This window comes from Colletotrichum navitas (assembly GCF_030913465.1).
Source record: "Colletotrichum navitas strain CBS 125086 chromosome Unknown LY79scaffold_69, whole genome shotgun sequence".
Taxonomy (NCBI): Eukaryota; Fungi; Ascomycota; class Sordariomycetes; order Glomerellales; family Glomerellaceae; genus Colletotrichum; species Colletotrichum navitas.
The window spans coordinates 187,622-208,756 of record NW_026850615.1 but is presented as its reverse complement, the minus strand read 5'-3'; the positions used below and the strand labels follow the sequence as shown (position 1 = coordinate 208,756).

The 21,135-nt window shown below is 55.0% G+C and overlaps 8 protein-coding genes across 8 annotated transcripts; 3 read left to right on the top strand and 5 right to left on the bottom strand.

Moving 5' to 3' along the window:
* Nucleotides 1-836: 836 nt before the first annotated feature.
* On the bottom strand, nt 837-2,285 carry LY79DRAFT_523080 (proline dehydrogenase; the record flags this gene model as incomplete). The annotated part of the gene is made up of 2 exons (XM_060555500.1): nt 837-1,650; nt 1,711-2,285. The coding sequence occupies 2 exons, from the start codon at nt 2,283-2,285 to the stop codon at nt 837-839; spliced, it is 1,389 nt and encodes a 462-aa protein (XP_060410415.1).
* Nucleotides 2,286-2,557: 272 nt separating this feature from the next.
* Nucleotides 2,558-3,977, top strand: LY79DRAFT_582699 (uncharacterized protein; the record flags this gene model as incomplete). Its single annotated transcript, XM_060560279.1, has 5 exons — nt 2,558-2,576; nt 3,347-3,433; nt 3,501-3,538; nt 3,599-3,664; nt 3,852-3,977. 5 exons carry the CDS (start codon nt 2,558-2,560, stop codon nt 3,975-3,977), a joined length of 336 nt encoding a protein of 111 aa, XP_060410414.1.
* Nucleotides 3,978-7,698: 3,721 nt separating this feature from the next.
* On the top strand, nt 7,699-8,085 carry LY79DRAFT_523069 (uncharacterized protein; the record flags this gene model as incomplete). Its single annotated transcript, XM_060555498.1, has 1 exon — nt 7,699-8,085. One exon carries the CDS (start codon nt 7,699-7,701, stop codon nt 8,083-8,085), a length of 387 nt encoding a protein of 128 aa, XP_060410413.1.
* A 219-nt stretch (nt 8,086-8,304) lies between these two features.
* Nucleotides 8,305-10,348, bottom strand: LY79DRAFT_694501 (NCS1 nucleoside transporter). The gene is made up of 3 exons (XM_060564797.1): nt 10,136-10,348; nt 9,809-10,079; nt 8,305-9,741 (listed from the first exon to the last, which is right to left on the bottom strand). Exons 1-3 carry the CDS (start codon nt 10,293-10,295, stop codon nt 8,487-8,489), a joined length of 1,686 nt encoding a protein of 561 aa, XP_060410412.1. The 5' UTR covers nt 10,296-10,348; the 3' UTR covers nt 8,305-8,486.
* A 449-nt stretch (nt 10,349-10,797) lies between these two features.
* LY79DRAFT_564798 (uncharacterized protein) lies at nt 10,798-11,489 on the bottom strand. Its single transcript, XM_060558693.1, has 2 exons — nt 11,232-11,489; nt 10,798-11,176 (listed from the first exon to the last, which is right to left on the bottom strand). The coding sequence occupies exon 2, from the start codon at nt 11,108-11,110 to the stop codon at nt 10,895-10,897; it is 216 nt and encodes a 71-aa protein (XP_060410411.1). The 5' UTR covers nt 11,111-11,176; nt 11,232-11,489; the 3' UTR covers nt 10,798-10,894.
* Nucleotides 10,798-14,234, top strand: LY79DRAFT_706221 (hydantoinase/oxoprolinase; the record flags this gene model as incomplete). The annotated part of the gene is made up of 3 exons (XM_060565020.1): nt 10,798-11,176; nt 11,232-13,148; nt 13,213-14,234. The coding sequence occupies exons 1-3, from the start codon at nt 11,122-11,124 to the stop codon at nt 14,232-14,234; spliced, it is 2,994 nt and encodes a 997-aa protein (XP_060410410.1). The 5' UTR covers nt 10,798-11,121.
* Nucleotides 14,235-14,435: 201 nt separating this feature from the next.
* Nucleotides 14,436-16,565, bottom strand: LY79DRAFT_348289 (uncharacterized protein). Its single transcript, XM_060552631.1, has 5 exons — nt 15,933-16,565; nt 15,828-15,864; nt 15,700-15,767; nt 15,252-15,625; nt 14,436-15,165 (listed from the first exon to the last, which is right to left on the bottom strand). Exons 1-5 carry the CDS (start codon nt 16,170-16,172, stop codon nt 14,637-14,639), a joined length of 1,248 nt encoding a protein of 415 aa, XP_060410409.1. The 5' UTR covers nt 16,173-16,565; the 3' UTR covers nt 14,436-14,636.
* A 2,525-nt stretch (nt 16,566-19,090) lies between these two features.
* LY79DRAFT_672655 (uncharacterized protein) lies at nt 19,091-21,012 on the bottom strand (the record flags this gene model as incomplete). The annotated part of the gene is made up of 2 exons (XM_060564083.1): nt 19,091-20,334; nt 20,388-21,012. 2 exons carry the CDS (start codon nt 21,010-21,012, stop codon nt 19,091-19,093), a joined length of 1,869 nt encoding a protein of 622 aa, XP_060410408.1.
* Between the last annotated feature and the right edge of the window lie 123 nt (nt 21,013-21,135).

Here is a 21,135-nt window from a genome sequence, read left to right as displayed (position 1 = left end):
CTAATAACTATCTTGTTTTTTTTATTATAAAAATATCTATAGTTTTTTATCTAGTTATAGAGATAGACTTTATAACTAGGGGGGTATATTATAAAGCTAAGATAGCTTTATATAGCTAGTTTTAGTTAAAGACACTATAGAGTAGTGCCTCTAACTAATAAGACCTATATTAGGAAGAGTATTTCTAGGTAAGTTTTCTCTTATACTTAGACTTAGGAAAATTAACTACTTCTCTTTATATATGTTAGGACGCTGTGGTTCATTATAATAAACGTGACCTAACCCCTGATTTAAGTCCAAGACATGGCCAAGGTGCCCAGACTGAACGTGATGACGATCTAATCTAGAATCCCTACGCATCAGACCGCTCATTGATAGAAGACTATCAGCTGCTGGTCTCCGGGATTGCTCTTGGGCCTTTCGCGTCCAGTGCGTTATCGAAAGCTGCGACGATAAACTTGGCACCCTTCGGCTACTTTTAAGTCATTGGCCGTGAGCGGTCAAGGGGATTACTTGTGTCAAAGAACTCCGTGACCAAGGCAAGAATGATAGAAGAGCCGCTGGAAAAGTCATTCTCGGTTGCACTATAACTGGAGTTGGAAGAAAAGGATGGACCGTCACGCGATGAAAACTCCGCTCACTTGGCCAGGTCCTTGCATCCTGGGGTCTGTTCATTTCACAGTCATATCGTGCAGCAGGGAAGGTGACATCTTGGGTATTTCTCAGAGTTTCTTTTTTTTTTCTTTTTTTCTTTTTTCTTGCCTGTCATTATGGGATATCTATGTATAATTCATCATGCATCGCTTGAAACACAAGACGTAAAGAACCCGGCGTTCTCATCCGAAAACCCGGCGACGAAGCTCGCTCTTCAGAGACCCGAGCATGTGCGAGCTCTGCTCGATCGCTCCCTTGTTTTCCACCGCCCGACGGTGCAGGTATCCCATGCACTCCGAAACGGTTCCCCAGGGCAGGTACTTGAACGGCTTGGGGATCGCGTCCCTCTTCAGCCCAGAGTCCGTCAGGCACGAGTCGTAGTTGTCGAGCAGCTCGCAGCTCAACTCGTCAGCCATGCCGAGAAGCTGCCCGCACTCGAGGTCGGTCGTGGCCTGGCCCTCCAGGAGCCTCCGACGGTGGTTGGTGATGGCTGTGGCGGAGCTGGCGGCGTTGTGCGTCGCGAGGAAGAGCGCGCTCGAGGGGAACTCGCAGCCCTTGGCCTGCTCGGGGAGTCTCTGGCTGATGAACATGTCCGTGATGTCGTCAAAGTTGCGGTCGGTGTCTTCCTTGGTGTCGTGGATCAGGGAGCGCACTTCGTTCTCGATGTAGGCCCCGCGGACCAGTTTGACCCCCAGGCTCCAGCCCTCGTGAGCGGCCAGTGCGATGTGACGTTCGGCGTTGGCCTTGGAGGCCTTCAAGTATGATTGAATAGTGTTGTAAACCAGGGGCTTGCTGTCGCGGTTGTGGTGTCTCATCAGATCGATGGTCCACTCGTCCAGTTGGGGCTGCAGGGCTTGTTGTTCGGCGTCGATCCAGAGACGGGAGCCTTGCTTCTTGGCCTCGTCGCACATTTCGTCCAAGGCCTTACGAATCACGTCCGGAATAGGGGCGCGGGCTCTCATCGCGTCCACAGCAATGGGACCAGCACCAGTAATCCTGAGCAGAGGTGTCAGTTTAGGCAATTGTGGGGGAACCGTTGTTGAAGAAGAAACCTACTTGACGGCGAGAAAGTCGCCAGGAGCCAGCATGTGAAGCGTCTCAATGTTTCCCTTCTTCCACAAGTCGACCATCTCGTAGAAGGGTGCCGCGTAATCACCAGCATGCCCTTCGGCGCTGGCTTCCTTTGCGTCCAGGACGATTTCCTTGGCGTAGTTGAGGATGACGCCTTGGTACCCCATTCTCTTGACATTGGAAACGGCCTTTGTCACTTCTCGCAGGTTCTCGCCGGCACAGAAGTGGTCGTAGATGGTCCATCGCAGCAAACGCTTGAGAACGGGATTTCGGTCCGGGTTGAATAGTGCCATCTTGGACTTGGAGATAAAGTGTAGTAGAGGGAGCGCGGGCTTCATGAGCAGTGGTGACGACATGAATTGCGTGAGAACGAGTGACCGTACCAGACTGACTGTTGGTAATCTGGATAGAGGCGACTTCTTGCTGGTTGAAAGTAGAGCCTGAGTCTTGGCCGCCGGCGTGGTGGCGGCGGTGCTGGAACATCTCGCCGACCCTTGCAGTCGCAAAGACCTGCAGAAAGGCACTGGCGTCTGGCTGGACACGACGAGTCTGGCTGGCATCGTGAGTGAGTTAAACGCGTGGTGTGGTGAGACTCAGCGGACGGGTGGGAGGGTGCCTGGGCATAAGTATTTATCTATCTCGGACGGCTATGGACGGCATAAACTCTGAGTCGCGGCCGCGCCAAACTATCGTCGAAGTATGTCTCCGAGCTGCCGACCCCACCATAGGCGTTCCGATAACCTCTTTGTACACTCTGGGGTATACGGTCCTGACGTTTAGATTTGCGGCTATAGCCCCGTCACAAGGGTTCCTGCGGCCCATCTGGCATTCAATGACTACCTCAGAAGTGGGTAAGACAGGACCGCCACCAAAGGTGAATCGGGATGCCATTGGGCCACCGATAGGATCGAAGTCTCACAGTGCACTGCCGCCATCGGGTGCATTGAGTTCAGATCTATGAGATAACAATGACCAAGTGGCCAGAGTTGGGTCTTGGACAGGGAGGCCGCACCCGGAAACGGCAAGCGTCGGTGCTCGCTCGCCGACATGTCGGGATCGGATGGCTTATCATATCGGAAGACCGTCCCGACAACGCCAAGGCAGATTCGTGTTGTTTGACTGCAACGCTGGGTCTCAGTGTCCGACAACAAAACGATCGCACGTCTATTGCAGTCACATTCTGTTGCATCAGCTGATGAGCCTTGGAGATCCCTAGATCTAAAAATATCCGTGGTTTTTCGATCCATCATCCTTCAAACCCACACGATCGGCGGAACCAGGCTCTTCGAATGCTACACACTTCACATCCTTGCTTAGTAGGGAGAAGGTGTAGGTTCCCGAGTATCGTCTGATTTCTCTGTGAACCAGTCTTTCTCGAGAATCTCCTCCACAGTCGGCCTATCCCAAAGGTCTAGTTCTAGGATGCGCCTTATGAAACTGTTATCAGCAGAAGGAATTTCCTTTGTCGACCACCGTTGAAGTGGCCTTTGCGGAGGTTGTTGCTGATTCAGGAAGTGGATAATCTGAAAAGCTCTAGGGTCAAGGATATCGGCAATTGATGGCCATTGGCGTGAATGGGCTAAATAAGTAGTACATTCGCTTTAGAACTGTAATCTTGTAGCCCTAGTCTTCTGGTTTGAGTCCTTTCTAGCTACGATCAAAGTGATAGTAACCATTTCCATACACAAGGCTGAGGATCTAAGGACAGGTAAGTTGAAGGAAATAAGGGTTTTTTTCCCCCCCTTAAGACACATAATGCGTTTCTAAATAACCAGACGTCTGTTGGGGTGCCCCAAGAAAGCCGCAGTTGAGCGTAAGGGTCAATAGGAGCGCTAGCAAGGAATTAAAAGTGTTGTCGTTGTTTCTACAACAGGACCTTAGACGTGATGCCAAGGGAACAGAGCAAGAGGATAACTTCGTCATTGAGATGGCCAAACCCGTAAGGCTGGCGCACGTTTTGTCTTTAGTGGTTTGAGAACGGAGTGAACTGTAAGCTTGCCAAGCTGTTAAGGCTGACTGACCTTGGAGTATTGTACAACTAAAAAGCTGCAATCACTCCTGCTGCTGGAGTTTTTTGTTAACTTGCGCAACTTGAGAAGTGTTGACGCCTCTTGCTTTATTGCTAGATCTATATTTACAACCCCTTTGTATCCTTGGTATTAGATCTAGAAGACAGAGGGTGTGTTCCAAATGGTCCTGAAGACGATGCCTATCCTCCTGGCCAGCTCTTGCGCAAGATGTGGCGCTACTAACCTGCATCCATCTATAAAGATGTATTCCGCCATCTTAATGTCTGCTATGTCCTGGCACCACTATAAGTCAACATTCAAAGTTGCGTGCACTATCAAAAACAAGAGCTTAATTCTCTTAGCTTTCTTCTACACAGTCTTCATACTATAAAGGTCGCCCATGGCAGCCACCATTTTATAATTTCGCCCTTTAGCGTAGCGAACAGAAAGCACGTCCGCGACTTAAGCTAACTATCACTGTGGCCGTAAAAGTTTCACTGTAACCTGTTAAAGGACAGGCCGGCGCGGAGAAGCTTAACAATATAGTTGGTGCATTCTCGTGTGGTGGAAGGCTGAGTAGATACGGCATCGGTGGACGGAGTTTGCTATGCACGGAAACCGGCAAACGAGATTAGGATGAGTCGTTCGGGTGGGATTGAAGAGATGGACCGGCTTGGAGGGACCGGCACGAGAGAGAGGCTAAGTTGGTGTCGAGCTTCCTTGGTTGTCAGTGCTATAAACCTGACTGGACAGGCAGCATTGGCTTGTGAGCTGGGTGGGAGAGGGGACAGGACAATACTCCCATTCTTTATCTTCGAGTGATACCAAAGCTTGGATAACCGAGTGGTATTCCTTCAGTTGTTTTGCAACGGGGTCATCTTGTTTGGATTATATAGAAAGGGAGAAGAGACCTCTGGGATACATGTCTCTGCTTGTTAGGTTGTTGAGGGGCAAACCTTAACGTGCTTCCAACGGAAACGAAATCCCATTCCGTCTTGACCAATAGCAAGATAATTTCGATACACAAGCACAGTGTAGTGTCGATAAGGTCTCATCTGACAGATGATAGATAATACTGTGCGGAACTCGAAGTCCAACAGACTGGAAGAAGCGGGGTTGACTCGAGAACGTACAGATCATCAAAGACCTCGCTCAAGTCTTAGCTATTCAGTCACATTCGAAATTCAAATATCAAGTCTCTCTTTTTAACACAATACCATGGCTTCCTCTGACTATCGCAACATCTACATCGTCGGCGCTCAATGCACCGGCAAAAGCACCCTCGTGAACATCCCCTATAATACTTGGGCTTATGTTTACATATTTCTCGCCGTCTAACTTGACTATTGAGCCCAAGCGACATTTGGTGTATTATTAACCGGGCATGACATCTTTATCTATCTGGGGCTGTCGAAAACGGCCTAATTGATGTGCCAGGAAGAATAATCTCGAGAAATGAACGCTCCTTGCTGCGCCACGAGGGTAGCCTCAAAGCATTTCTCAAAAGCACACTCCGTCCCGTCGCGTGTAAGACACAGGTTAGTCAGAGTCTACAACTAGGAATTTTATAGCACAGTGCCAGAAAGGGGGGTCTTCCCCTCTTCACATCACTCATCTAGTCCGAATCGATCGGGGCTGTTCCGTCCCTAGTTGGCATCAGCCATTCTGCTCCGAATCGGATGATAGTTTGTATCTCGTTGAATGAAGTGTGCCATCGGAACTTGGCAGGTAGGAAGCCAAGGTCCGAGTACGAGCGTTGGAAAAGCCATCCCAATATAAGCTTTGCGCCCGAGATTTAGCTGTCTATAATTAATCATTCGACCGAAACCCTGACATACTTTGACGGGACTTGAAACGTCCGACGAAACTCAGACGACTTCAGGGTCATGAGGCTCAGCATCTACAGGATAAAATCATACAATTGTATGTGGCCCACAGCTTCTTGTTGACGAGTCGCAAATGCCTGGAGGACGCCCGTTCTAGAGGCTTTTCTTGATATCGAGTTGTCCACTGTCAACGTCGTCTAGGACAAAAGAGGAGAACATCTTTAAAAAAAAAAATGGAGAACACACGCCAAACTCGCCTCGGAACCATGATTCCCATTATTCTTACTGCCACCTCGCTGCTGCTTATGCTTCTGTGTGCTCTGTACAGCGGGAGGGTCGGTTTATTTAGCAATGGCTTTGCATTCAAGGTAGTGTATCCTCTGTCAACGGGACTTGCACACGGCTAATAAGACCCAAGGATAATGTTGCTCTAAGTGTTCCTGCAGAGAGTATGACCTCAAACAGAGACTCCCGATGCCAGGAAACGCCTCTTGCCCCGAGACAGCTCCTTCCAAACCCGATTCCACTACTTGATGCTGTGAAGGACCTCACACAACTCCTATCCCAACCAAACGGGCCCCTCGGCGCCAATGGACCACTGGGTCCTGGTGGTCCTTTGGGTAAAGGTGGTTCGTTCGGCCCTGACGGTCCCTGTGGCCCTGCCGGCGCTTTCGCTGTCAATGGCCCCTTTGGCCCAAATGGCGTGTTTGGGCCTGCTGGACCTTTCGGCCCTACCGGAGCATTCGGACCCGACGGGCCCTTCGGTCCCGCAGGTTCATTTGGCCCTAATGGACCATTTGGTCCAAATGGCTCTTTTGGTCCTAATGGTCCGTTTGGTCCTAATGGTCCGTTTGGTCCCACTGGTCCTTTCGGTCCTGACGGTGCATTTGGCCCTAATGGAACGTGTGGACGCGGCGGTGGTGTTTCCGGCCTTCCCGGCTTGCCTGGTTTAAATATCCGGTTCCTCCTGGAAGAACCGCTAGCAGGTCAGAACAACTCTGAACAAATTATCGTTGTCTCTCTTGATTGATTGCTGATATTTTCCTCGCAGGATGCCCCAACCGTGGCACCTCTGTACGGCTCGACGAGCTATTCTCAAAGACCCGAGCCGTAAGCTTGGCGGGGAATGGCCTCCTGCTCTTTTGTTCTCTCGTGGGACTCAAGGCCGAGGAGAAGGCCGTAGCCATTTCCGCAAACCTCGTCTTCGCCTCTATAGTCATCGCAAGCCATGTGCTTAGCGCAATCTTCGCAATTAGCGATGATCTTATACGTGAGGGCCTATCTTGTTCTGCTGGAGTCGCCAGTACCGCTCAGAGTGTCATGACCGTCGCTATCATTTGTCTCGTTAGTGCTGCCTTTACGTTTGCAGCCAGCATTCTCTGGTCTGCTGATTTGATTCTGGAGCTTCGCGGTCTCCACCCTAGAGAGCGAGGCTTAGAAACCGAAGTGAAAAGCCGAAATGACATTTCGACCTAGGGGTTTGAGTCGAGGAGACTATTGGCACGCGTCACTGCTCGGGCACTGTCACAAAAGTAAACCTGCCTAAAGGCAGCTTCCTAAAGAGTAGGAAACGCGTAAAAAGGAGATTTGTTTACCTACGTGATCTACCATACAATAGATCGCATCCACGGCAGATGGGTATGGCTGGGACGAAATCAAGTGTCCCATATCCGCAGCACTCGCAACCAAACGGCGGTAGTTTCTCTTCTTCAACTATTTAGCAATCGACATGCACAAATCAGCTTCAGCTATCGAGGTTGTAGATCAGTAAGTCGAGGAACCCACTTTCCGCCCACCCAGAAATAAAGCCATCACAACTAACACTACTTTTCAGTATTGATGTCCATCACAGCGTAACCCAACATGGCCGCACTTCCAGGGTTTGGAAACTACCTCGGTCATCCAAATGGGGCTCTTGTTGTAGCCCTTGATTAGAGCTGTGGACGCCATCTGAAGCCCATCCCGGCCCATCTCTCTCGCATCATCCACGTTCCAGAGCATCAAGATGTTACCTCTCATCTCCCCCTATACGATATAACGGAAACCTATGCCAAGGCCGTGAAAACAGAGCTCATCGGGAGCAACAAGTACAGACTGAGCTCGGCTATGATAAAGAGACCGAACGGAGACGATAGTACATGGGTGCAACTCCAGTGCGACACCTGTGGTTCACTATCTCGCATACGTTACAAGATGGAACAGTCACAGTGCCCGCCAACCTCGAATGGCAAGTCCTCCCAAAAGAGCTTGGAACATTACGATACACACTCGTGGACACGGCCGAGGTTGCCGAGAACGGCGAGCCAGTCATACATGCCATCTATCACCATGCTGGAATCGCTTTTGGCCTGCCAAGCGACTACATCGAGGGGGTATTGTTGCTCTCGGACAATCTCACGGGCGAAGCCGAGGCGTTGGCGGTGGCCACTCTTCTTGGACTGCTCCGACAGGTTCGGTCCATTAACCAGCCTCCTCCGAGACCAAGTAAGAAATCATTTGTCAGCCGAGTCCTGGGTAAAATCTGAGGAACGCGTCCACATGATCAGGGAATGGGTTTTTTGATATCCGAAGTTTATCTGGAATATTGTTTGCTTTTACGAGGGAAGCGACCTGTAATACACCGAGTAGTCAGATTGGAAGACGGCATTGGGCTGTAGATACCCATGATTTCGACCATTAGTCAGTTTTTAGCAAGTATGGAATAAGCATCACTGTGAATTCCACTTTGGAGCAGCATCAAGAGTCTTGGCATCATAATATTCAACATCTCACACGTTGTCTCTTGGAGTCAAACATAGCTTATTTGTAAAAAAACCAATCATCAGCATACACCCCACCGATCGACATCTCGAGTATGACAATTTGAATGAATCATGGGATAATGAAATGGTAGCCAATCGAACCAGCACATTGCCATCCTCGACAGTTAATTCAATACTGACTTGAGCCAAGCCTTGGGGCCTTTACTGGGCGCTTCTACATCGACCACCTTCTGGGAGCCCTTGAAAACTTCCGTCTCAAGCGGCGTCACTCCCATCTTCCTGGCTTCGCTCTCCGTGAAGGTTCCATAGTAATCTACATCATCGATGACGCCAGCCTCTGGGGGTGGCCACATGGTGTTAATGCCCAGATGCAGGAGGAACGAGATGGTGAAGCCAAGAGGGAATGCCAAGTAGTAAAGGTTGATCCATGCTGTGCTAACCTTGACACTATCAGGAGTGACGCTGGCCGCGAACCCTGGTAGCTGCGTCGCAAAGCCACATACCCAGGCTACGAAAGTGCGCGGGTTGATTCCTTTCCAGTAGTAGAAAGAACCGTCGGGGTGAGGGTGATACAGGTCTGATAGCTTAATTCTCCGTCGACGGATGATGAAGTAGTCGCAAACCTGGATGCCGATCACTGGTCCCAGGAAGACGCTGTAGGCGGAGAGAACACTGATGAAGACGGATGCTGACGATAGAAGCTCCCATGGACAAAGCGCAATGCTCAGCACGAGACCGATGTAAGCGCCGCGTCGGATGTTGATGTACTGGCTGAACAGGCCCGCAAGGTCCATGCCGGCAGAGAAGGCGTTGTCGACCGAGTTGATGCTGAGCTGGATGCAAAGAAGACCGAGGCCGGCAAAGAAGGCACCAGCGCGGCTCTTGGGGCTGTAGTCATTGTCAAGCCACGCTTGCACGATCAAAGGCGGATTCCAGATCGGTTCTCCGTAAATGACGCCAGTTGCCGATGCAGCAATACATCCAAAGATGGGAAAGATGGCGCCGAAGAAGATGATGCTGAACCATTGTCCGAAAACTTGATCTCCCGGCTTGCGAGCGAACCGACAATAGTCGGGCTGGTTCGTCAAGCCGACGGCGATGCTGCCAATGACGGTGGTGATTCCGTGCACAATCTGCCATCCGAGCTCGCTCGAGGACATGGACTTCGACCCTTGCCTGACAAGAGAACCGGCGTCGCCTGCAGCTGCCAAAGCCCAGATCATGATACTCACCAGGGTGGCTGCTGAGATGACGTTGAAGGCGAGAAGAATCTTTTGGATGCGCTCGGGTCTGATGTAGAGAATCGGGATAAGAAGGATGTTGTAAAGAATCCAGCCAATGAAGCCCTTCGATGTCAGATGCGAAGACTCGGGGAACACGTTCCCCAGTGATTCGAACGAAGGGAAGATCGCAGACAGACTAGACAGCGCGTTAGAGTCAAGTGGTCGTTAATCACCGATCCCTGGCAAAGCCCAAGTTCACCTACCAGTTGACAACTGTCAGGCCGCCAGTCCATGATTGCACGGAGAACCAGACAAGACTCAGAATGATCCTTTGGATCAATATGAGATACTGTCCGTAAACGCCCCATATGTAGCGGGATAGCACGGGGAACCCGATGTGCCATTCAGCGCCTACCATGCCGTTGGCTATGGCAACGAGGGCGATGATGACTTTCCCAACAATGATGGCAATCACGCTCTGCCAGACTGAGAGCCCTGCGGCGACAAGAGATGCTCCCAGCTGCCAGTTGGAGACTGTCGGCGCCTTAGTTGACGGATTCTCAGCACCACACAACACAAGAGATACTTACTGGCCACTTGGTTAGTCAACCAGAAGTAGATGAAGGTCCACGACGTCCATCGTCGACGGCTCGGCGGCATAGGCCGAATGTCGTCGTTGATCCAGACATTGGACTCGGCCACCTCGCTGTCGGGCAGCCGCAGCCACCTGACGATACCGCTGAGCTTCATGTCGGTTGATGCACAGGAACTGCGATCACAACCTCCCGATTCTGGGATCGAGGACAAGGCCTTGGTTTAATGGGTCCGGCTTGGGAAGAAGAAAACAGCATGCGGCGAGATGCAGCTCGTACGCCACTCTTACATCTGGGTATGACTTCAGGTACGTTGCATCGGGCGCCCGCTCAACTGTAGTGCATGCCGTTTCATCCATGACCTCCACTGATAGCGAGCGCCGCGTGGTGTTTCCCAGGGCACTAATAGCTCTTATCATTGGGGTCAAACTCCAACCGCTTGATAGCCAGGTCGCTGGTGTTAGATGCCTATCAGAGTTCGACCGGGTTGTGGAGTAAGGAGATGATAAGAGCGACTCTGGACAAGATTGCAACGTCTCCAAGCTGGGGTAGCCAGGGCCACCCCGCAAGCTCGCCCTTGGATATCAAGGAACAATGTCATTTGACTGTATTGTGATCGGAGAAGCTTTACGCTTGTACGGATACCTGCTTGCTTAAACCTGCTTATCTTGCTACTACCTCCCCCAAAGTTTCCAATGCCGACCACCGAAACGGGCTCTGGCTAACGCGATACCACAGACGTGGAGCTGGTTGTTTCTATCCCTTTAACCGCTTTAGCCGCCTAGTCGGTGGGACGGTATCTGGCGAGCTAGAGCTCTTGTAAACACCTTGCGTAATGGGTGATTTATCGCGAGGTGACTGTCTGGCGGCCAAGGAGCTTATATGATACCCTGGCACTCGGCCTGCCACACACTGGCCGAGAAGACGAATCATTCCTAGAAGTTTAGCCAAGTGTGTGGTGCAGTATCGCATTACCAGTCAACATGGGAGAGATGCCACCATCACGTAGAACCGTGCGCATTGGGGTCGATGTTGGAGGTGAGCGCAGCCATCATCCATGCCCAAGCAAGTCAACTGACTCCGTGGTCGAAAGGAACGAACACCGATGCAGTTGTCATCGACTTGACCCTTCAACACACCGCCAACCGCGGCGTGCTGGCGCACTTCAAAACCCCGACCACCCCGGACGCGAGCGCCGGTATCGAGACGGCCGTCAGCACCGTCCTCGCGGCGGCCGGATTGACCGAGTCCCCGGGGCGCATCGCCAGCGTCACCATCGGCACGACGCACTTCATCAACGCCGTGATCGAGCGTGATGTGCGCCGGCTGCAGCGCGTCGGCGTCCTCCGCCTGAGCAAGTCGTTCCTCCGAGAGGTCCCCGCGTTCGCCGAGTTTCCCCCGGACCTGGCGGCCGTGATCCAGTCCTACGTCGGCATCGTCGACGGCGGCCTGCACATTGACGGCTCGCAGGAGGCGCCGGTCGTCGAGGCCCAGGTCGTGGCCGAGTGCGCCAAGATCCGGGGGAGCGGCGTCGGCGCCGTCGTCGTGTCCGGCGTGTACTCGCCCATCGACGAGGTCTTTGGGCAGGAGGAGAAGGTCCGCGACATCATCCTCCGCGAGGTGCCCGGCGTCGACGTCGTCTGCAGCAAGGAGGCCAGCGCGAGCATCGGCTTCATCGAGCGAGAGAACGCGGCCATCTTGAACGGCGCCATCCTGCGCTACGCGCGGAGGACCGTGAGCAGGTTCAGGCTCGCCATGAAGAGGCTCAACCTCGCCTGTCCCCTTTTCCTCACGCAGAACGACGGCACCATTCTCGACGCAGCTTCGGCGGCCAGGATCCCGATCCGGACGTTCTCGAGCGGCCCGACCAACTCGATGAGAGGCGCCGCCTACCTCGCCGGCCTGGACTCCGGCGCCGACGGCTCCGCCATCGTGGTGGACATTGGCGGCACAACGTCCGACGTTGGCGTCTTGCTCCCCTCGGGCATGCCACGCCAGGCATCGGCCTATGTCACCGTTGCCGGGGTCCGGATCAACTACTCCATGCCGCATCTCCATTCCATCGGACTTGGTGGCGGCTCCATCGTGAGGGCTGTCGACGGCAAGGTCAAGGTTGGGCCCGAGTCTGTTGGCCTTGAGCTGGTCACTCGCGGTCTCGTTTTTGGGGGCGATGTTTGCACGACAACGGACGTTGCGGTCGCGGCTGGCATGGCAGTCGTCGGTGCCGCGGAGAAGGCCAAGAGCCTGGATCCGCACTTCGTCCAAGAAGCGGTGTCGCGGATCCAGGTACTCTTGGAGGGTGCCGTTGATGTGATCAAGACGTCGCCTGACCCCGTCCCCGTCTTGCTCGTCGGAGGTGGCGCCATCCTTTCACCCGACAGTCTCAGGGGGGCCTCTGAGCTCATCCGGCCACCCTTTCACGACGTGGCCAATGCGGTCGGCGCAGCCATCGCACGCGTGTGCGGTGCGGTCGACATCGTACAAGGTACCACCCACCAGACGGAGAGTGAGGCCATCGAAAACGCCAAGAAGATGGCAGTCGAGCGCGCCGTCGCCGCCGGCGCCGTTCCCGAAAGCATCAAGATTGCCGAGATCGAGACCATGCCGCTGCAGTACGTTGCCAACCAGATCAGGACCCTTGTCAAGGCGGTCGGCGACATTGACCTCCACGCCAAGCTCGGCGAGGTCGTAGGAGGAAGCGGGGACGGAGAGGACGAGGAGCTGGTCGAGGCAACCAAAGATCTTACTCGTGCCACCCACGAGGAGAAGAAGGCCGACCCGGTGACGTACAGGCCCACGGTCGTCCGAAACGCACACGCGGTTGCAGAGTGGCACATAACCGAGACAGACTTGGAGTACCTGGCCGACGGCTGCTATGTTCTTGGGTGCGCTGGCGGCGGAAGCCCGGCAGCCTCCAAGATCCAGTTGCGGAACATGCTCCGAGCAGGTCACACGATGCGCGTGGTTGACGCATCCTCGCTCAAGGAGTCGGATGTGATTTACTGGGGCGGTACGTCTCGGACTTGGCTGAACACATAACCTGGAATCTTTTTTTTTTCCTGACATTTTCCCAGGCCACATGGGCTCTCCGGCAGTATCTATAGAGCGTTTGCAGTCTATCGAGACGGTGGACGCCTTCAAGGCTCTGATGGAGTACCTCGGCCATGGCTCTTTCGACGCAGTGATGGGCCTTGAGATCGGCGGCGCCAATGGCTTGGAGCCCTTCCTCGTCGGCTCATCCCGGTTCTTTGACAGTCCCATCATTGACGGCGACTGGATGGGGAGGGCCTACCCGACATACTGGCAGACCACACTGGCGGTGCATGCCCCGTTGGAGTTGGTTCCCTGTGCCATCGACTCAGGAGACGGCAAGACCATTGTCATGACGAGGGCCCCGAACGACGAGATCGTCGACCGCGCTCTGCGTGCGTCGTGCTCCGAGATGGGGTCGCGGGTGGGCATGGCGGCCAAGCCGACGACCAGCGACAGAGTCAAGAGGTTTGGCGTCCTCAACACGGTTTCGCTCGCGTGGCGCATCGGGCGATGCATTGCAGTCTGCCAGGCCACCAACACCATGAGCACCGTGGCCGAGTCCATCATCGAGGAGGCGGGCGGGGCCGACGCGGCCAAGGTGCTGTTCCGAGGCAAAATCATGAAGGTGGAGAGGCGGCTGTTCAAGGGCCACTCCTACGGCGAAGTACACATTGCCGCCTTCGAAAGCGGCGACGAAGACGAGTCGGCCGGCAACAAGGGCAGGGCCACCGCGGTGGCGGCGGGTGGGACGCTGAAGATTCCCTTCAAGAATGAGAACATCCTTGCCGAGCACACCGACGAGAGTGGTCAGGCCAAGATCTTGGCGGCAGTGCCTGATCTGGTCTCGATCCTGGACAACGAGTCGGGTAGGGCTCTCGGGGTGCCCGAGTTCAAGTACGGATACAGGGTCACGGTGGTTGGCATCACTTGCTCGCCGCGCTGGACGGAGACACAGGCAGGCTTGGACATTGGCGGGCCGAGGGCGTTCGGATACGATCTCGACTATAAGCCCCTGGGCAAGTATGTAGAGCCCAGGAGTGTGTTGGACGAATACGTGCAATAAACGAAAAAGGAATAGTTCCTGAGGACATTCCCACTCTATATAGCCTTTTGTAAACAAGCGGGTAGGGGCTCCAATGCTACCTAGTCATGGTTGTTGATCATGCTTGATTTATCAAGGTATACCTTGCAGTGAGAAGCCGACACTGATCCTTGGGAGCCCAGACAAGCTTGTTATAGACCATCATCGTCAGGTCACCAATCGGGTGGCGTGCAAAGTCAAACGGCATCCGCATGTCATGAAACGGATCCGAGGGCGGGCAAAGCGCGACTCGTGCTCGGCCGCGCACGGTCTGAGAGGCGCCTCTTTGCAACACGAATGGGAGAATATCATTACAAATGAAACTACGTCAGCAGTGAAAGGCCGCCAAGTGATTTCACAAGGAACGAATTCCGTCCTTCTCTACTATTGCGTCGGGCTGCGTTTTGCGTTGTCGAAAGTAACCTGCTGTGTGACGACGGTGGTGGTCCTGATTTGCCCCTTGACGTTCGCCGCTTCATCCTTAACGCCACTGGGGCTTTTCACCCGGGACATCTTTTCCGAGACCGTTGGTGACCCCGAGCTGACGCTGACGGTGTACTCGGGTGCCCTGTCCGGCTCGGATCCAGACATTTCGATATCGTTCTGGATTTGGTGGTTCAGTCTCTCCGTGCTGCTCAACGGCAGATGGCGCCCCAGCTCATGCCTCCCCTGCACCCTGCTGGGCTCGCTCGCGGTTTGGCCTTTGGACCTGCTATGGAATGACGACCCGTCGAAGAGCCGGGGCAGGAGGGCGACGAATATGGGCCGAAGGGTCGGTAGGCATGCTGCCAGGATGCCGATGGTGACCTCGAGAAACGACCAGGTGGCGGCGTCGACGTTGTCCCAGAACGGGTCTTGGGTCTGAGCTGCGACGCGAAGGGTTTTTATGCGAAAGGCGGAGATGATGCAGGTGCTGTTGAGGTTCACGTCAGCCTCCGAGTTTCCAGAGTCTTTTGAGCACCATCAGAGCCAGCACAGGTGGGGGGTGTGGCCACTTACAGGAATCCGAGACCAAAGACAAAGATGAGCATCCGTTTTTGGCGCCGAGGAATCTGGAGCGAGTTGATGACGGGGATCGGCAAGCTGAAGATGACAAAGTCGGCCACGATGTTGACTGCCGCCATCACGTACCAGCTGGCGAGGAGGTCGATGCAGCGTCCCTTGATGGTCGTATCCCAGAAGGCCGCCACGGGCAGGCACATCATCGGAAGCAGGAAGCAGAGCATGACTGTCCAGGCGGTCATGAAAGCCAGACCCCACGTCGTCATCGTCTGCATCAGGCTGTTGGCGAATATCCGGCGGTATTGTAAGAGGATGGAGAGCTTGACGACGGTCGTCGCGACGTTGTACAGGATAATTGAGACATAGAATGACTTTGTGAGGGAGGTCAGATGTCAGCAACGTGTGAGTGTACAAGGCCGGCCTGGAGTTTGCATCGTCAACATACCTTCATGTAGGGAATGTAGTCCTCCTTTGGCTGGACCCAGGAATGCTTGCCAAGTCCCCACGCGGATTCTTCGTGCCGTCAGTATAACGCGTCCCTGATTTCGCAGTGCGAAGCAGAAGCAGACTCACCGAGTCCGATGGCCACTGCGGCCCCGATTACGAGAATCTAGTTGAACGGCATGGTGAGCAGACATCCCCTGGAGAGGCTGAAAAAGGGGCAGGACCGCCACTTACTTGTGCGCCCACCATGAGGACATCATCGAGGCCAAAGGTGTGAAGCATCTTGATCCTCGTAAAGGCTCTCAGTGCCACGGCTAATGTCGACAAGACGGCGCCGATGATAAGTATGGCGAGGATTTCTGCGAAACGGCTCTCGCCATCTCGGGAATGGTCGATGACTAAGGCCTCTGCGGCGGCATCCCTCTGCACATGCCGCACCGCACCGAGTGCTTGGTGGAAGACGATTGCCGTCATGATTCTGCTGGGCGCCGAAGCATGAGATGGTGATGGTAGAACTCGGACTCGAGGATGATGGCACAGAATATAGGCTTTCGATGACAGAACTTAATGAGCGTGGCTTCATTATATTTATCCCACCCCCTTCCGTTCGTGTGGCCTGCTCTCATCTGGACCCCTTGCCCGCATCGAAACTCATGCAGCTGCAGAAGGGCACTTCTGGTCCAACATACGCTAAGACCCGATGTGGAATGTCGGGTCATCTCTGTGGAGGGCAAGGATCTTGCTTGAACGTCGTAATAGAGGCGCTGAGAGTAACTACTAAACTTTTGGTCCGTGGCTCGAGATTTTCCCGTGGGGTCGCTCTCAAAGGGATGGACCGGCAAACGCGCGAAGACAGCTCCGAGAGGTCAACATCTGGAGCGGGGACACTGCAAGTTTACCGCACCATGTTCATGCCGAAACCAGGTCACACCCATGGCGTTCTGCGTGTTCGCCAGGAAGTTTAGCCTTCCCGGGCGACATGCCGAGCAGAGGGGTCACATTGTGTAGTTTGTGTAAGCAGTAGGAACCAATAGGAGCTGCAGTCTCACCGGGGTTACAAATGGAGGTGACAGGGATGGATGGAGGGAGGGAGGGAGGGAGGGAAGCAGGCGGATGTCCTCTCCGGGATAGTCCTTTACAGAATGTACGACTGCTTACGGCTAAGGACAACATGGTGGTGTCCTCCTCCTCCCCCCCCCCCCCTGAGCCGAGTGAGGACAAAAGGAAACGGCCATCACCTAGCGTGAATCGAGTTCGTGCATCACCACGGGGGGGGGGCCTGTTACGAGTCTTAACGGAAGACCAGATCACCGGAACTCACATCTACACGACGTCGGCCGGAGAATTGAAGCCGGCCATTCCCTCCCCGCTAGGGTTTGGCATTCTGGTATTTCAAAACTAACGCAGATACCGGCCCGAGACGCTTGCCGCCTTGCGGGCGTCTCCGACCATCATCCATGACTGGCTGGCTGACTGCACGGGAGGGGAGAAAAGGGTGAAGAAGGACAAGCCACAAGGTGCGACCACACCTGTCGGCGATCACAGACGTCGTCAATCTGCAAATGTCAACGGCTAGCCGTCCTTTGGGACGCTTGTCTAACGTCTGTTCTCTTCTCTTCTGGAAGCCCTCATCCCAGCCCCTGGCCGCCCTGGCACGCTTCATGGCACGTTGAGCGTTGCGCTGTCGTCCGATTCCGGCCTTGGCTTGTCGTTCGCTTGGACTTTCGGGGCTCAGAAACAGGTTAGTGTCAACGGCCGCCGGCTACAGAAATGGAAGAGGGTGCTTTTTCCGATTCCTCTGACTCCCGCATTGAGTCGGCAAATTATACAATGGGCCAGCAATAAGGCACCGACTTACCTGCAGGACTATAACCCACGCGATATTAATGACGAGATCGGCTGTGATAAGTGACGAGCGAGGCGACGTGACGGCCGCCTGGACTCGCGAAACAATTCAGTAGAAAGGGGGAGAGAAAGATAAAACGTGACAGAGTTCATTAGTAAGAACCATCCTTTAAACACGGCAATATGATCGTTTTGCCGATCTGTTTTCCCGCCGACTTGGCCACCCAGGCACACAAAACACAACACTCGAACTGAGCGCAAACCGTAGCCATCTCGGGCGTTGTGGGGCAAAGAAGGGGCAGGGGAGAGAAGAGGCTCATATTCCCATCCGGCCGGAATGTTGGGTAGCGAGAGAAAGTTCAAGGATCGGAAGACTGGTTCCCCATATGAGTTCTCATGACTCGAGAGCATGTCATGTCAGCGCATTCCAGGATATCCTGCGCCGCCCGTTGGTTCAGCTGGTCTGCACGGCGCGTCCAGGCATCCCGCCGAGCGCTGAAATGTTTCTCGGACTCTGCCTCAAGACGGTGGGGGGGGAGGAAAACAGGGCGGCCAAGGAGAGCAATTTGCGAGGTGGCCGCACCGTGAGACGAGTGCCAACCAACAGACGAACCTGAAGTGTAGGTTCGACGAGGTCTCAGACAGGAACAGCAACGCTCTTTGTTGACGCAGCCCTGGCCATCTCTTCTTGGTTAGCGGCTGTCCGGTGCAAAACGATGGTGTCTGGTGAGTCCCCATCATGTCGAGGATCTCTTCTCCTCTTGGCTCGCCAGAAGACCGTGTAACCCAGCAGAGACGAGGGCCTGCTGGGCCATCGCTCAGCAACGATTGGTCCGCATTATTTTTACACATAGTCAGAGGGGCGGAGGGGCGGAGGGGGGCCAGGAGCGCAGCTGAATGCCACGAGATGGGGTTTCATCCGCACGCTTAAACCCGATTTAACCCCGCCGCGGCTAACTAGAACCGCTGCCCATGTCGTGAGGGTGTTACGAAGTCTGTCGAGCGACGGCGTACACGTCTGAGCTGCTCACCAAGTTGATACCGATAAAGTCTGAATGAAGATCTGCGTCGGGAAGAGAAACATCAGGAGGTGAATCGGCCTCGAGCCCCACTAACAAACGGATTCACAGCATTTTACGCGGGAGCAGCGCGAATGTCGATCAGCAAAGCCTGTCTGTTGCTCCGGTCCCCGGACCACGAGCGTGAAACTGGCCCGGAAGCATGGTACTACTGCGAGTTTCTTTTTTTGCTGGTCTGGTAGGAAGTAGAAACAGTTACAGAACGACGCCAGCAAAAGAACGTGATCGATTTTGAAGTAGGCATGATCGTGGTTGCGCAACCGGGGCGTGTCGACGCCACTCTCTCCCCGGCTTCTAGGACTTTCATCGGCTCTATCTCTAACCCTTGGCCGCAAGCACGCAAAAGATCGACGACCACGCAGACACGTGCTCGCCGCGGAGCGGGCGTTGCAGAAGGGGATCGAAATGAGAGAAGCAGAATATCCATACCAATGTTGGATACCTGACGCCGATCCCAGCCCCCGCCGCTCAGCTGCCCCCCTGATCGATCCCCTCCTCCCTCGCCTTGATCTGCAACGCCAGAATCTTGGAAAAATACCGACACAGCGCGAGGTTTCCTCCCATGAACCAGAAGCCCGGGTGACCAGAGTCGCGCCACATGGCCCTGAACTCGCCCTCCCCGTCCCAGCCCCAGACGTCGCCGATCCGGTCGGCGACCGCGTCGCCAAAGATGTTGCGCGCCTCCGTCCGCATGTTCTGGTACCCCGTCGCGAAGACGATCTCGTCGGCCTCGAGCTCCGAGCCGTCGGCGAACCGCAGGCCGCCGGGCAGCACCTCGGCGATCTCCTGGCCGCCCTTGATCTTGATGGCGCCGTCGATGATGAGCTGGCTGCAGCCGACGTCGATGTAGTACCCGCCGCCGCGCTGGAAGTACTTGACGAAGAAGCCGGCGCGGCTGGGCCCCATGTCGAGCCGGAAGCCGGCCTCCTGTAGGCCGCGGAGCAGCTCGGCGTCGTTGGCGTTCTGCAGCTCCGTGATGCCGACCTGGAGCGCCTTGAACACCTCGGCGGGCATGCTCCAGAGCCAGAGGTCGGCGTCGTCGACGGGCGGCGAGTCCTCGTCGTAGACGCCCTTGAGGCCGATTTCCGTGATGGAGTCGGACGACACGACGGACGTCGAGCTCCGCTGCACCATGGTCACGTCGTACCCGTTCTCGTAAAAGTCCTGCGCGATGTCGTGCCCCGAGTTGCAGGACCCGACGACGACGGCCCTCTTGCCCTTGGACCCCGGCCGCGCGCCAGAAAACTGGGAGCTGTGGCAGAGGCGGTCGCCCTTGAACCCCGACATCCCTTTGATGTCGGGGAAGAACATCTTGCCGGAATGCCCCGTGGCCTGGATGACGTGCCGGGGATGCAGCGTCCGCGTCTCCTTGGTCCCGTCGGGCTTCTGCCGGTCGAGCGTCACCGTCCACTGCCTCTTTGACTCGTCCCAGGTCGACCCGGTGAGCGTCGTCGACATCCACACGTTGAGCTCGAGGAGGTTGGCGTAGGCCTCGAAGAAGTCGGCCATCTTGTCCTTGGGCGTGAAGACGGGCCAGAAGTCCGGGAAGCTGATGTACGGTAGGTGATCGTACCACACGGGGTCGTGCAGCACGAGCTGGTAGTACCGCTTGCGCCAGCTGTCGCCCACCCTGCCGTTCTTGTCGACCACGAGCGCGTTGATGTTGAGCATCTTCAACCGCGCGGCGACCGTGAGGCCGGCTTGGCCGGCGCCTAGATGATTTGTGAGTTACGGATCCTACTTGCGACGCGAGGATCGCGCTTACCGACGATCACGACCGCAGGCTCGCTATCCACGTAGTTGATGCTATCTTCCCGCTTGTCCTTCCAGTTCTTGCTCTCCCGCTGGCGCACATGCTCGACTCCCTTCTCCCTCCGGTGGCGCAACGGTTCTTCGTGGCCCTTCAGTCCACGAAGGACAGTGTAGAAGGTGAAGATCTCCCATTTGTCCCCTGACTGGGTCAGCCGCACCACACCCTCTGCGGGCCCGACTTCGGTGTCGGCCTTGACGAAGAACTGGAGACACTGCACTTGTCCATGGGCGTCCACCGGGGCGAGGTGAGGTGCCCGGTAGGCCGTCGAGGTGTCGATGACAACTGCCTTTAGGCGGCACGCCCGGTCGAGAAAGCTTTGGATGTTGTCTCTACCTTTCAGGGTGCGCAGGTCCCACGAGAGGGCCAGGTGGTCCCTCCAGTAGCCGTCGGAGAGGAACAGTTGTGCGAGGTCCTTGTAGTTCCTGGACCTCAACGCGGCGTTGAAGGCGTCGATGACATCTGCCGCGGCTTTCCCCGCATCAACAGATGTCGAGCGGACTGAGGGGGGATACGCGCGAGGCGGAAGATTCACCGAGCCGGGCTCAATCCGCTCGCTTATCGGATAGGCTCCTGTCATGGTTTCTGTTTGGTTTTGAAACCTACGAGAGCAGTTGTTGATAATAATGAGCTGTGGGCAGCGAGAGATGGGAGATCAGCATTAAAGATGGGATAAACAAAGTGAACCTTGTGAGCCGACGAC

Coding starts and splice junctions, on each gene's coding strand:
- LY79DRAFT_694501 (XM_060564797.1), bottom strand. CDS start 10,295: ATGAAGCTCAGCGGTATCGTCAGGTGGCTGCGGCTGCCCGACAGCGAG. Junction 10,080..10,135: donor GTTGACTAACCAAGTGGCCA/GTAAGTATCTCT, acceptor AGGCGCCGACAG/TCTCCAACTGGCAGCTGGGA. Junction 9,742..9,808: donor GGCCTGACAGTTGTCAACTG/GTAGGTGAACTT, acceptor CGCGCTGTCTAG/TCTGTCTGCGATCTTCCCTT.
- LY79DRAFT_564798 (XM_060558693.1), bottom strand. CDS start 11,110: ATGCGATACTGCACCACACACTTGGCTAAACTTCTAGGAATGATTCGT.
- LY79DRAFT_348289 (XM_060552631.1), bottom strand. CDS start 16,172: ATGACGGCAATCGTCTTCCACCAAGCACTCGGTGCGGTGCGGCATGTG. Junction 15,865..15,932: donor TCCTCATGGTGGGCGCACAA/GTAAGTGGCGGT, acceptor CCGTTCAACTAG/ATTCTCGTAATCGGGGCCGC. Junction 15,166..15,251: donor GTCTTTGGTCTCGGATTCCT/GTAAGTGGCCAC, acceptor GAACCTCAACAG/CACCTGCATCATCTCCGCCT.